Consider the following 15,390-nt stretch of genomic DNA (forward strand, 5'->3'; position numbering starts at 1 on the left):
CTACCATCTGAGCTATGACACCCCCATACTGACACAGTCGCAGTAGAAAAAACATGAAGGAAGTTTACCGGCGATATGAAGAAGTGTGATCTATCACCACGGTGACGAGGTATTATACCTGTAGGCCTTTATTTTCTAAAAATATAGAGCATCCCTTTGGGTCACCCTTTCTGTACTTGTACCTTATTTATCTGAAGTACTAGATCACCTGCCAGACAGTCTTTACCAAAGAACTTTGTTCACTTCCAGGGATTTTAAAGTGGATGGACATGAACTGGTATCAAGAGGGTGAAGATGGCAGTTTAACTCCTTGAGAGTTTTACCCCATCTCTGGTGTACTGGTTTACTGCCACTCGATCCGTCCTTGAATTTGAATCGTTGTTGATTATTGTCGACCGTCTCAACATCTTCATGCTGGTCATCTGCATATTCAGAGGCAAGACCGTCAACTGCTGAACCCACATGGTCGGCATAATCGTCAGCAGTTCCCCCAGGAAGTTGGTCAACGGCGATGACATGAACATCTTTTGTGGGGCTCACTGGCGATGAGAACACCTTCCTGGGTCGTGGCATCAAACGCGACTGTGATGTCTTTGGTCTTCATGCACATGTGTGAAGCTTGAAGATCTGCAACGACACCTGATCCACGAGCATCTGTTCAACAGTCTTGAAACAAAAGTATCATTTGTTTAAATGTAAAACAGTGGATACATAAAGCAAAGTGACGTCGTATTGAATTGATGAACTTCATGAAATCAGGCGGAAGTGACGGAAAATGTCAACATGACTCGTGCGACTCCAACAGGAAACGGCTCCAAAAAAAACGACCTGTGAATCGATCGATTCAGAAGATACTTGGCAGACTGACAGGTAAATATGTACTTTATAATATAACGGGGGTTCAGAATAATATCTTACCCACCTAAGAAGATTCGTGGCACGTGTACTGGACCAAACCGAAAGTTTTAATATTCCACAGAAACCATGTCTTCGACGTCATCAGCATCAATAAATATTGGTGAACGAAGCCGTTTGACGCGAATACATGATCCTGCAGATCTTCAGGTCAAAAGTGACACGTGGACGATCGTTTGAAGAATCTTTGCAAACACACTATTAAAACTAACTTCTCCTCCTTTTTTCAGATGAATGTCATTGGAAACCAAGAAATGGTTGATTAACGTAAGGTTGACGAATGTGTAAAGTGTAGTTCCTCCTCAGGTGTGACACGTGGTAATGTTGAGCTCAATATTAATCCTCACAGTAGAGGATCTTAGGATCTGTGGGAGACACTGTGAAAAAAGGGAGTTGATAGAAGAAAGTGATTCTTTCAAATGATTTCATATGTTGAACATGTACTTTATAATTACTGCAGTACTTTTGACAAGACATCAGGCAAACTTCACTCTTAGTACACACATAGAAACTACATGACAAAATTCACAAAAACACATTAAATCGTGTTTTGAAATTGATTTGTCCCAATAGTTTGACCCCTGACCCTTCAGAAGTGCACCAGTGTGAGGAGATCCTGGAAGTAGGAAAAAGAGACAAAGAGAGGGTTAGAGTTCGGCTTCTGTTATGAAAGACAAATGAATGACAGACGAATGAGACGCACCTGCCGCCAATCAAAGTGGTCCAGAGGAAGCAGTCCAAGGAGCTCCCGGGTCCACAGGTGGGCGCTCCTCTTCCTGAGATCCTGCCGATGCTCTTAGTCTCACCACCTTCTCTTGGCTCACCAGGGCACCAGGACGGTTCCTTGGGTCGACCCCGAGCACTTCAGTCAGCGGCAGGAGTGCATCAACACCTTCAGCTGGTTTGGCTACATGCCTCTGGTGCACTCGCAGCTGCGCCTGGACCCGGTGCTCTTCAAGGACCAGGTGTCCGTGTTCCGCAAGAAGTACAAGGACCTGGAGAGAGCGTGAACATGGGAGACAGGACTGGAGGCTGGACCAGACGACAGACCCTGGAGGACTGTCTCTGGAGCCACGAGTCCAGATGAAGAAGAACTTCTAGAACTTTCTCTGAAGCCTCGTGATGTGTGTGTGTGTGTGTGTGTGTGTGTGTGTGTGTGTGTGTGTGTGTGTGTGTGTGTGTGTGTGTGTGTGTGTGTGTGTGTGTGTGTGTGTGTGTGTGTGTGTGTGTGTGTGTGTGTGTGTGTGTGTGTGTGTGTGTGTGTGTGTGTGTGTGTGTGTGTGTGTGTGTGTGTGTGTGTGTGTGTGTGTGTGTGTGTGTGTGTGTGTGTGTGTGTGTGTGTGTGTGTGTGTGTGTGTGTGTCAGAAATGATGGTTGTCGATCAAAGGAGGTGATTCCACAAAAGGTTCAATGAATAAATAGATTCACAAAATCATGGTGTTTGATTTAACATCTACCTGTCTGACCTCACATCTACCCGTCTGACCTCACATCTACCCGTCTGACCTCACATCTACCCGTCTGACCTCACATCTACCCGTCTGACCTCACATCTACCTGTCTGACCTCACATCTACCCGTCTGACCTCACATCTACCCGTCTGACCTCACATCTACCCGTCTGACCTCACATGTACCCGTCTGACCTCACATGTACCCGTCTGACCTCACATGTACCTGTCTGACCTCACATGTACCTGTCTGACCTCACATCTACCCATCTGACCTCACATCTACCCGTCTGACCTCACATCTACCCGTCTGACCTCACATCTACCCGTCTGACCTCACATCTACCCGTCTGACCTCACATCTACCCGTCTGACCTCACATGTACCCGTCTGACCTCACATGTACCCGTCTGACCTCACATCTACCTGTCTGACCTCACATCTACCTGTCTGACCTCACATGTACCCGTCTGACCTCACATCTACCTGTCTGACCTCACATGTACCCGTCTGACCTCACATGTACCCGTCTGACCTCACATGTACCGGTCTGACCTCACATCTACCCGTCTGACCTCACATGTACCGGTCTGACCTCACATCTACCTGTCTGACCTCACATGTACCCGTCTGACCTCACATGTACCTGTCTGACCTCACATGTACCCGTCTGACCTCACATGTACCTGTCTGACCTCACAAGTACCCGTCTGACCTCACATGTACCCGTCTGACCTCACATGTACCTGTCTGACCTCACATGTACCCGTCTGACCTCACATGTACCCGTCTGACCTTCTTTCTAACCTTTTATTGTGAAGTGACCTTGAGTCTCTTGAAAGTTTTAAACCAAATGTTTTATTATATCATGATGAACATCATAAGTGACTCGTGCTCCACTGAACTTCAAGTCTTCAGTCGACTCAACAAGTGATGAAAGAGTTTCTTCAACAACATTCAGATCAACACGTTTGTTTCAGGAGCAGATTTCTTCCATCATCACTGTCAGCACTTTAATGATGATTGACAGCAGCAACACAAGTGTGTTGGAGGAACACACTCACACACTCAGGTCACACACACTGAGGAACCAGAACCAGGAACCTCTGTGAGTCCAAATCCCAGGTACAAAGGTTCAGTGGAGGTGAAGAAGGTGTGGAGGCGTTTCTGTCCATCAGAGGAGACACTGAAGAAGGTTAAATATCCAGGTTTACTAAAGTTCATCAACATTCCTACTCTGTGAGAAACTTCTTGACTCTTGATGACATATTCGTTCTTATCGTGACAGAATTTATATCCATCATCATCAGAGCAGCTCAGACTCCAGGAATAACGGTTCTGTCCAAACTCAGACTCGTCTTCTTTCCCTCCGTCTCTTCTGAGAGTCAGTGCGATAGAAGCTCCTCCTCTCCACTCCAGCTCCCAGTAACATGGTCCAGTCACAGCTTCTCTGCTCATCACCTGAAGACACCGGTGGAATCTGTCGGGATGGTCCAGATAATCCTGATCCTGCGTCACAAGTTCCACCGTCCTGTTGTCGTTGGACAGTAGGAGGCGCCGGTGTGCTGTGTCCGGGTCCAGTGAGAGTGAACGGAAGTCTGAGAGAAGAAGACACGAGAGGTGATGATGGTGGAAGAACTTTCTCTTCAACACAATCATGGACTCAGTGTCCCAGCAAGCCAGGGAGGGCTGCTCTGTTTGTTGACATCTAGTGGAGATCATCATCAAAGTGAAGTCAACAGTCTTCTGAGACTGGGACCACCTCCAGAGAAGAACCAGGAGGAACATCCCAGAATCATCTTGTCACATTTGATTGACACCAGTGTGTCCATATCAAGTCAGCAGCTAAACTAGCATGTAGCTAACATGATGTTTCTTCATGTTCTTGAAACATCTCTGTGTTCATCTCCACCATCATCCTGGACTTGATGAAGCTCCATCAGCAGATTCAAGTGTAACAACATCTCAACATCACAACTGCTCCACTAGAAGCTGACAGAGTCAAGGAGTTCTCATCCATCAATCAAATCAAACTTACACTTCTTCCATCCAGATGTTAACCTCTGTGGTCCACAGTGATCCAGCCTGGAGGAGGAAACATTGAGAAGATCAGATTCATTTGACTTCAGATGCTGCTAAGTGGACGTTCTTTCATGACTGTGTTGACCACAACAAAGATGGATCTATAAACACTCGCTCAGTCTCCACTGTCTCCTTGTTCTTCCACTGGTGTCCAGCAGGAGAACATGGAGAAGCTCTGAGAGTTGGATTCATGTGCTCAGTTCAGATGAAGAGTCTGAGCAGCGTCACACACTCACATCTCTCTGCTTCTGATCACATGTTCAGTCTGAAGATCTTTGGAGCTCAGTCAGTGAGTTCTGCTGCTCCGTCCATACCTGAGAGTCTCCAGCCTCCAGTCTGGACTCTCCAGTCCAGCAGACAGCAGCTCCAGTCCTGGTCCTCCTGGATGATTGAAGCTCAGGTCCAGCTCTCTCAGATGGGACGGGTTAGATGTCAGAGCTGAGGCCAGAGAAGAACAACCTCCTGCTGAGATCTGACACGCTGACAGACTGTAATGAAGGAGAAACACTTTCATTAAATCAGAAGAACTGAAGACATGATGTTCTGACCTGAGAGTCTCCAGGTGACAGTGTGGACTCTTCAGTCCAGCAGACAGCAGCTCCACTCCTGGATCCTGCAGGTTCCAGTTGTGACTCAGGTCCAGTTGAGTCAGACTAGAGGACGGAGAGCTGAGGACTGAGGACAGAAGTGAACAACTTCTCTCTGACAGGAAACAGTTGATCAGCCTGTGAAAGAGACGGAAACGTCAACAAGAGACTTTTTCTCTATTTTGACTTGAAAGCCTTGATTGGAGGAAACACTGAACTCTTGACGTTCATAAGATCATCACATGATTGTGTGAACATTTGAAGACTTTGATTTCAATCAGGATCAACTTGATCAACACATGAAATAATGAAGTTTTCATCAGTTCAACACTTGATGTATAAATGATCACATGACTCACTGTTGTGAGAGGATTGATGTGTGTTTGTGTTTAATGTCAGTGTTAGTGTTAGTGTTGTGTAACTCCACTCACACTGGTGTTGTGTAACTCCACTCACACTGGTGTTGTGTAACTCCACTCACACTGGTGTTGTGTAACCCGACTCACACTGGTGTTGTGTAACTCCACTCACACTGGTGTTGTGTAACTCCACTCACACTTGTGTTGTGTAACTCCACTCACACTGGTGTTGTGTAACTCGACTCACACTTGTGTTGTGTAACTCCACTCACACTGGTGTTGTGTAACTCCACTCACACTGGTGTTGTGTAACTCCACTCACACTGGTGTTGTGTAAGTCCACTCACACTAGTATTGTGTAACTCCACTCACACTGGTGTTGTGTAACTCCACTCACACTGGTGTTGTGTAACTCCACTCACACTGGTGTTGTGTAACTCCACTCACACTGGTGTTGTGTAACTCCACTCACACTGGTGTTGTGAAACTCCACTCACACTGGTGTTGTGAAACTCCACTCACACTGGTGTTGTGAAACTCCACTCACACTGGTGTTGTGTAACTCCACTCACACTGGTGTTGTGTAACTCCACTCACACTGGTGTTGTGTAACTCCACTCACACTGGTGTTGTGTAAGTCCACTCACACTAGTATTGTGTAACTCCACTCACACTGGTGTTGTGTAACTCCACTCACACTGGTGTTGTGTAACTCCACTCACACTGGTGTTGTGTAACTCCACTTTGACCTGTTGTGTGACTCATGTTATTTGACTTGTGTTGTGTGAGTACTGTTGTGTGACTCGTGTTGTGTGACTCGTGTTGTGGGACTTATGTTGTGTGACTTGTGTTGTGTGAGTACTGTTGTGTGACTCGTGTTGTGTGACTCGTGTAGTGTGACTTGGGTTGTGTGACTTGTGTTGTGTACTTGTGTGACTTGTGTTAGTTGTGTAACTCCACTCACACTGGTGTTGTGTAACTCGACTTTGACTCGTTGTGTGACTCATGTTATTTGACCTGTGTTGTGTGAGTCGCGTTGTGTGACTTTTGTTGTGTGACTCTTGTTGTGTTGTGTGAGTCGTGTTGTGGGACTTGTGTGAGTCGTGTTGTGTGACTTGTGTTGTTTGACTCGTGTCAAGTGAGTTGTGTTGTGTGACTCTTGTTGGGTGAGTTTTGTGGTGTGACTTTTGTTGTGTGACTTTGTTGTGTGACTTTTGTGGTGTGACTTTTGTTGCGTGACTTTTGTTGTGCGACTTTTTTTGTGTAACTTTTGTGGTGTGACTTTTGAGGTGTGACTTTTGTTGTGTGCCCTTTGTGGTGTGACTTTTGATGTGTGACTTTTGTTGTGTGCCTTTTGTCGTGTGACTCTTGTTGTGTTGTGTGAGTCGTGTTGTGTGACTTTTGTCGTGTGACTCTTGTTGTGTTGTGTGAGTCGTGTTGTGTGACTTTTGTTGTGTGACTCTTGTTGTGTAAGTCGTGTTGTGTGACTTGTGTGAGTCGTGTTGTGTGACTCGTGTCATGTGAGTTGTGTTGTGTGATTTGTGTTGTGCGACTTGTGTTGTGTGATTTGTGTTTTGTGATTTGTGTTGTGCGACTTGTGTTGTGCGACTTGTGTTTTGTGATTTGTGTTGTGCGACTTGTGTTGTGTGATTTGTGTTTTGTGATTTGTGTTGTGCGACTTGTGTTGTGTGATTTGTGTTGTGCGACTTGTGTTGTGTGACTTGTGTTGTGTGACTTGTGTTGTGTGATTTGTGTTTTGTGATTTGTGTTGTGCGACTTGTGTTGTGTGATTTGTGTTTTGTGATTTGTGTTGTGCGACTTGTGTTGTGTGATTTGTGTTGTGTGATTTGTGTTTTGTGATTTGTGTTGTGCGACTTGTGTTGTGTGATTTGTGTTTTGTGATTTGTGTTGTGCGACTTGTGTTGTGTGATTTGTGTTTTGTGATTTGTGTTGTGCGACTTGTGTTGTGTGATTTGTGTTTTGTGATTTGTGTTGTGTGACTTGTGTTGTGTGACTTGTGTTGTGTGACTTGTGTTGTGTGACTTGAAATATTATACATGACCTGAAATATTCTTCACCTTCCTGTTGTGTTCATGAAATATCAACTTCTAGAACCAAGTTCATGAGTCGAGGAAAAGTCATTCAAATCCTTCTCAGAGTGAAAAAGGTTTCATGAAGAAACATGAATCCATTCACTGTTTACATCCATGTGTGTGTTTGTGTTTGTTTGAAATGATGTTCTGACCTGAGAGTCTCCAGGTGACAGTGTGGACTCTTCAGTCCAGCAGACAGCAGCTCCACTCCTGGATCCTTCAGGTCGTTGATACTCAGGTCCAGTAGAGTCAGACTAGAGGACGGAGAGCTGAGGACTGAAGACAGAAGTGAACAACTTCTCTCTGACAGTCGACAGTTGATCAGCCTGTGAAAGAGACGAGTGTCGTCAACAAGAGGATTGATTTGTGTTTACATCAGTATGGTTTTCATACAAGTCATGAGTTCATTGAATCTTCTGGTGTTTTTCATTTTAGCTTCAGACGAACTGATGTCGAAACTTGTTTCTACGTTGAATAGTCTTTGTATTATTGTGAAGTTTGCAGTGGATTTAAATTGTGTTTGTGTTATTTATTTTCTTGTGAAACGTTTTTAGTTTTATTTTGAAAGTCCACTTCCTCTCTGTTTATCTCACAAGAGTTCAAAAGTCTAAGAATCAAATGTGTTTGAATGGATCTGAGATCAGTAAATATGTGTCAACATACTGAACAGCACGACCCAGCAGAAGAACAAATCAAGTTCAAGTGTGAGAACCTGCTGAAGACTGAGGTCACTTAGAATCATCTGCTTCATTGAAGAACTCACTGGAGACTCAACTTTGACTCTCTGGAGTCTCACCTCTGACTTTCACATGTTCTGAAGCTGAAGACATGATGTTCTGACCTGAGAGTCTCCAGGTGACAGTGTGGACTCTTCAGTCCAGCAGACAGCAGCTCCACTCCTGGATCCTGCAGGTAGTTGATATTCAGGTCCAGTTGAGTCAGACTAGAGGACGGAGAGCTGAGGACTGAGGACAGAAGTGAACAACTTCTCTCTGACAGTCCACAGTCGATCAGCCTGTGAAAGAGACGAGTGTCGTCAACAAGAGGATTGATTTGTGTTTATATGAGAAACAAACACAAGATAACATAAGGAAAAATAAAAAGAGTCACAAAACAAACAACAATGACAAATGAAAATAAAGGTTGTTACATGTATATTGATCATAATAACACTGTCATGAGTCTACATGTTCCTCCTTGTGTTTCCGGTTTTATTGTGAAATCCGCTCCCTTCAGTGTCTGTGCTAGTCTTACTTCCTTGTCTGAGTAGTGATTGGTCCAGCCGTGTCTTGTTAGTCCCGCCCCCAGCTGCTGCTGATTGCTGCCCTGTGTTCTTAAGCCTCCACTCTCTGTCACGTCCTTGTCTTGTCGTCACCGTTTTCCAGTACCTGTATCCTGGGTTTCTCCGTTCCATCGTGATAAACACATCATTGATTCTTTTTCTATTCACTACTTTCCTCAGTGTTTTTGTGTGTTTTCTCTCAATTGTTGTGTCTAATTCTTTTCCAGAGTAAAAATAGGGTTCAGCTTTAGGACCACTGTTATTTACCCTGTACATGAACAGCCTTGGACAAAATGTCCAGAAATGACCGAAATGTATTGTTTTGCATCCTCACTTAATAAGGCTTTTGAGTTCATGCAACGTGCTTTTGATCAAGTGCAGGCTCAGCTTTGTCAACTGAAGCTTGTTCTCCATGCTGATAAGACCAAACTTATGGTATTTTCAAATTACAAAAAGATTGAGATAAATCACAATATTTTAACTTCCCAAGGTCCTGCAATTGAGGAGTATTTTCACAAATACTTGGGTTTTATGATTGATGACCACATCTCTTTAAAATTCACATACAAAACCTGGTAAATAAACTGAAGCTAAGGTTAGGCTCGACGACGAGTCGAAGCTACCTTCCTGACCGTTCTTGATTCTGGAGATGTGTTGTACATGAATTCATCAGCTCACTGTCTAAAGATGTTGGACACTGTGTAACATGGAGCCTTGAGGTTCATGACAAACTGAAGACCCTTAACCCATCACTGCACACTATACTCAAGAGTTCACTGGCCTTCGCTCTCTTGGCGACGACTTAGTCATTGGCATGTTTGTATCTACAAGGAGATTATAGGTTATGAATGTTCCTCCAGCTCGTACTGAACTGGGTAAAACAGCTTTTAAGATTTCTGCGCCGTCATCGTGGAAGAAGCTGAAGAAGCAGCACAAGTTTGAGACTCTAGTGACTTTTAACAAATTCAATGCTGTTGTCAGGAATTTGACGTCGAACTCTATCAGCAAGTGTGAATGTTTTTAGTCAGTAATCTTTTATCTTTTTCTGATATTGTACCAATGGACTTAATACTGTATGAAATAGTTTTTATGTGTAACTGTGTTTTGCTGTCCATCCTGTCCAGGTCTCTCTTGTAAAAGAGATTTTAATGTCAATGAGACTAACCTGGATGAATAAAGGATAAATAAATAAAATAATAATACAGAGTTATTCATTCACTGTTTGTGTGTTTGTGTCCACGTCACATGTTCAAGTGTTTGCTCATGAAATTCAAATGAAAAGTTGATGTTATTTCAAAAAGTGACTTTAGAAAAGGATGGATTTACAAAACAAGGTGAAAGAAAAACCATGAAGAGAGAAAGAAGGAGTGAGTTGGTGACACAGAGATGAGTTGAAATGAAAGATATGAGCAGGATGTGAGACGACACTGATGAATATTGTGATGAAGAAGAACATGTTTGACTTTTCATACAGTTGCTGATGTGTTCATCACACATGCTCACATCACCATGAACATTACCCTGCATTGAAATCTAGCAACAGAACAAGTGATGACATCACAAGAGTCTCTCAAATGTGTTTGAATGGATCTGAGATCAGTAAATATGTGTCAACATACTGAACAGCACGACCCAGCAGAAGAACAAATCAAGTTCAAGTGTGAGAACCTGCTGAAGACTGAGGTCACTTAGAATCATCTGCTTCATTGAAGAACTCACTGGAGACTCAACTTTGACTCTCTGGAGTCTCACCTCTGACTTTCACATGTTCTGAAGCTGAAGACATGATGTTCTGACCTGAGAGTCTCCAGGTGACAGTGTGGACTCTTCAGTCCAGCAGACAGCAGCTCCACTCCTGGATCCTTCAGTTTGTTGATACTCAGGTCCAGTTGAGTCAGACTAGAGGACGGAGAGCTGAGGACTGAGGACAGAAGTGAACAACTTCTCTCTGACAGTCCACAGTCTCTCAGCCTGTGAAAGAGACGAGTGTCATCAACAAGAGGATTGATTTGTGTTTATATGAGAAACAAACACAAGATAACATAAGGAAAAATAAAAAGAGTCACAAAACAAACAACAATGACAAATGAAAATAAAAGGTTGTTACATGTATATTGATCATAATAACACATCATTGATTCTTTTTCTATTCACTTACTTATCTCAGTGTTTTTGTGTGTTTTCTCTCAATTGTTGTGTCTAATTCTTTTCCAGAGTAAAAATATCTTCAATTTAATCAAGACACTGATTCAATCGTGAAGATTCACTTCAGTCAATTTATTCTATTTGTTTTTTAACCTTCAATTCAATATGAACAGGTTTACAAAGTTATTATTCATAACAGTGTCAGGTGTGAGTGTGAAGGTGTTGCAGGTAATACAAGCTCAAACAATGTGTGTGTGTTTGTCACTCACACTCCTGCACTCTCTCAACATTGTTGTCTTCATTTGAATGTTTACAGTTAGAAAATTCAAGGTGAATTCTCTCCATCTTTGGATCCAGTGGATCTATGTTGTGACACAGATGGAGTTTCAATCATCCTCCGTCACATTCACCTTCATTTCTTCTCCCATGTTTGCTTCACATGCACTGAATTACTTTCAACTTTTGAAACATTTGTCAAGTTTGGAGACTATTTTTGAAGGAGGTTGTTTCTGAATGTTATTTTCTGTTCTATTAACACTGGTTAAACTTTTCATTTTCTTCATTTATGTTCCGTTTTCACGCTGGATTTTGGGGACAATCCTAAAATAAACCCTGTCTGTGCCTGAGGGAGAAACATACAGTTGTTCATTCCCTGTTTGTGTGTTTGTGTCCACGACACATGTTCAAGTGTTTGCTCATGAAATTCAAATATAAGTTGATGTTGTTTCAAAAAGTGACTTTAGAAAATGATGGATTTACAAAACAACGTGAAAGAAAAACCATGAAGAGAGAAAGGAAGTTGGAGTTTCTCAGCCTGAATAAAATGAAGAAGGAAATCAAACATTCATGGTTCATATCAGAGATGTTTCAATGATCCACTTACAGAACTTCATTTGAAGCTTGAACCACCGGCAGAAGCCTCTCAAGAACCTCCTCTGAGGTAGAGTATTTCTTCAGGTCAAACACTTTCAGATGTTCCTCTGAGGACAGTAAGATGAAGGCCAGGCTGGACCATTGAGCAGGAGACAGTTTATCTGTGAGGAGACGTCCTGATCTCAGCTGCTGTTGGACCTCCTCCACCAGAGAAGTGTCCTTCACTTCATTCAGACAGTGGAACAGGTTGATGATTCTCTCTGGAGACACATTCTCACTGATCTTCTTCTTGATGAGCTTTGCTGTGTCCTGATTGGTCCAAGAGCTTCTTCCTGTTTGTTTCAATAAACCTGTCAGGAGACTCTGGCTGGTCTGCAGAGAAAGACCCAGAAGGAAGCGCAGGAACAAGTCCAGATGTCCATTTGGACTTTCTACAGCTTCATTGATGGTTCTCTGGTAGAAACTTTCGATTGGAAGTTTGTTTCTAAACATTCTTGACAGTCTGGATGGTTGTTGTGAATCAAGCAAGTTGACTCCAGACTTGATGAAGTTCTGGTGAACATGAAGAGCAGCCAGAAACTCCTGAAGACTCAGGTGGATGAAGCAGAACATCTGGTCCTGGTAGAGTCCTCTCTCCTCTCTGAAGATCTGAGTGAAGACTCCTGAGTAAAGTGAAGCAGCTGTGATGTTGATGTCACACTCTGTCAGGTCTGATTCATAGAAGACCAAGTTTCCTTTCTTCAGGTGCTCAAAAGCCAGTTTTCCCAGAGACTCCATCATCTTCCTGCTCTCAGGATCCCAAACTGTGTCTGTCCCAGCTGCTCCATGGTACTTCATCTTCTTGACTTTGGACAGAACCACCAGGAAGTGGATGTACATCTCAGTCAGGGTGTTGGGCAGCTGTCCTGTCTCTCCTCTCTTCAACATGTCCTCCAGAACTGTGGCAATGATCCAGCAGAAGATCGGGATGTGACACATGATGTAGATGCTTCGTGAGGTCTTGATGTGAGAGATGATGCTGCTGGTCTGCTCCTCATCACTGGACCTCTTCCTGAAGTACTCCTCCTTCTGGAGGTCAGTGAACCCTCTGACCTCTGTCACCATGTCCACACACTCAGGAGGGATCTGATTGGCTGCTGCAGGTCGTGTGGTGATCCAGAGACGAGCTGAGGGAAGAAGATTCCCTCTGATAAGGTTTGTCAGGAGGACGTCTACTGAGGTGGACTCTGTAGCTGCTGTCAGGACCTGACTGTTGAGGAAGTCCAGAGGGAGTCGACACTCGTCCAGGCCATCAAAGATGAACAGGACCTGGAGTCCTTCAAAACTGATGAGATCTTTGGTTTCAGGAAAGAAAAGATGAACAAGTTCCATCAAACTCAACTTCTTCTCTTTCAGCAGGTTCAGCTCTCTGAAGGTGAAAGGAAACATGAGATGGAAGTTCTGGTGGGCTTTGTCTTCAGCCCAGTCCAGAGTGACCTTCCGTGTCAGGAGGGTCTTCCCAATGCCAGCCACGCCCTTCGTCAGCAGGCTTCTGATTGGTGGGTCTCTCTCAGGTGAGGCTTTAAAGAGGTCTTCTGTTCTGATGGTAGTTTCTGGTCTGGTCTGGTTCCTGGTGGCTGCTTCGATCTGTCGGACCTCGTGCTCCTGGTTGACCTGGTCTGTGCCCCCCTCAGTGATGTAGAGCTCCGTGTAGATCTGATTCAGAGGAGCAGAGTTTCCTGCTTTAGCGACCCCCTCAGACACACTGTGGAACTTCTTCTTCAGGCTCCTCTTCAGTTGTCTTTGACGCTTTCCAGCATGACTTCCTGAAGAAGAGAAGTCACATGAAGCTCAAGATTCTAGAAGATCAATCTTCTCATCAGCTGCAGGAACTTCCATCACAAATTTACTTCAAGACGTCATATTCAGCAGGTTGAAGGTTCAAATCCTCTTACTTCCCCACAGGCGACCAGCAAGCTCCTCCTGCTTCATGCTCCTCAGGAAGTTCAGGATGATCTTCAGGAAAGCTTCTCTGCTGCTCCTCATCTGCTCCTCTTCACACTTCGACTCCTCCTCTTCCTCATCATCCAGGTGTTTCTGCTCACCTGGTCTGAGAAACTTCTTCACTCTCTCCAGTTCCTCCTTCACCAGGGTCATGACCTTCTCCTCCAGCAGCTGAAACACACACAGACACATGTGACTAGAGGCAGGTCTGAACTTTCTTCACGAGCAGGACGTGATATTTTGTCTCTTATTGACGTCATAGAAGGAAAAATTCAATTTAAATCTCATCTTCTCTCCAGAACCAAACCAAAGAGTCTCAGCCACACCAGACCTTCTGGTTCATGTAGGAACAGCTCAAGTGTGAAGCTGACAGATGCAGGTGTCCAGTACTCAGAGCTTCATGAAGCAGCAGAAGCAGCTGCTGTAGTTCGCAGGTGAAGCTGAAGAACGTACCTGAATCGTGGACTCCACATCTGTCTGATGCTGCTGGACACACTGGAGAACATCTGAGACCTGCTGATCCTCTCTGTGAAGAACATCAGGTGGTCGATAAGTTGTACTTCTACAATGTCACCAATGATCTGAGCAAGACTTCATGGCTTCAGTTTGTTGCTTCTTCTCTTGGATGTTGACTTTCTTTCACGACTGTCTGCAGCACTTTTGACTAACAGTTCATGAGCAGTTGGTATCAGTGGAGAAAAGAGAGAAGAAAACCTCACCTGTCTCCTGAAGACTCTTGTCCACCTTTGAAATCAATAAATCTTCCCATAGACCAGTCACTCTTCAGAGACTCACAGTTGAGTTCAGACTCTTCTTGTTTCTCCTGGTAGATCCTGAAAGAGACACAACTCTGATCAACACTTCTGTCGTTCACCATCTGACCAGTAGATGTCATGTTGCTCCTGTTGTCTCTCACCTCTGACGCTTCTGTTCACCTTTGAAGTCAATCGATCTTCCCATAGACACGTCACTCTTCAGAGACTCACAGCTGGGAGCAGGTCCTGGTCCTGGTCCTGGTCCTGGTCTTTGTCCAGGTCCAGGTCCAGCAGATGTACGTAGCTTTGATCTGAACACACACAAGTTTCAGTGAGAAGAAGATTCCAGTATGTGTTGGTGTGACAGAGACGTGATCTTCTCACCTCTGAGCTCTGGTCTGACTGTCATGGTCTTCACCCAGAGGAGGTTCAGAGGCAGGATCTTCCTCCTCTGTGTCCACACCTGCACACAAACACAACAGCATCATCACTCGTCATCATTGTGTTGTTACACAAACAACATGTTGTTGCTCAACCACACATTCATGTGTTCACTCTAGTTGTTGCTGATCTTCACATGAACTTTGACTCTTGGTCTCTGAACACTTTTTATTGCTGGAATCAAAAGATGCCGGAACAGAGTTCAGACGTTATCAACAGTCAGGATCAGAGTTCACCTGCTGCTGCCACACCTGTGTTTATAGCCCTCGATTCTTCATCCAGTCACCAGGTTAATGATTGATGCACATGTTGATATGAGAGCAATTTGTTCTTTGACTGACTTTGATCCACTTTATCTTTTTATGTTTTCACTCATTCAATCAACACATGAAGAATTATTTTCTTTTTCACCCCAGTCTTGATT

The 15,390-nt window shown here is 44.1% G+C and overlaps 1 protein-coding gene and 1 pseudogene across 1 annotated transcript; both read right to left on the reverse strand.

Moving 5' to 3' along the window:
• Positions 1-3,426: 3,426 nt before the first annotated feature.
• Positions 3,427-4,025, reverse strand: LOC148064557 (stonustoxin subunit alpha-like; annotated as a pseudogene).
• A 353-nt stretch (positions 4,026-4,378) lies between these two features.
• On the reverse strand, positions 4,379-14,665 carry LOC148064558 (protein NLRC3-like). The gene is made up of 10 exons (XM_087809718.1): positions 14,490-14,665; positions 14,224-14,296; positions 13,722-13,941; positions 11,798-13,592; positions 10,567-10,740; positions 8,329-8,502; positions 7,640-7,813; positions 4,997-5,173; positions 4,763-4,936; positions 4,379-4,451 (listed from the first exon to the last, which is right to left on the reverse strand). The coding sequence occupies exons 1-10, from the start codon at positions 14,663-14,665 to the stop codon at positions 4,379-4,381; spliced, it is 3,210 nt and encodes a 1,069-aa protein (XP_087665844.1).
• Between the last annotated feature and the right edge of the window lie 725 nt (positions 14,666-15,390).

The sequence above is a fragment of the Callionymus lyra genome, chromosome 15 (genome assembly GCF_982586985.1).
Source record: "Callionymus lyra chromosome 15, fCalLyr1.hap1.1, whole genome shotgun sequence".
In the NCBI taxonomy this organism is placed as follows: domain Eukaryota; kingdom Metazoa; phylum Chordata; class Actinopteri; order Syngnathiformes; family Callionymidae; genus Callionymus; species Callionymus lyra.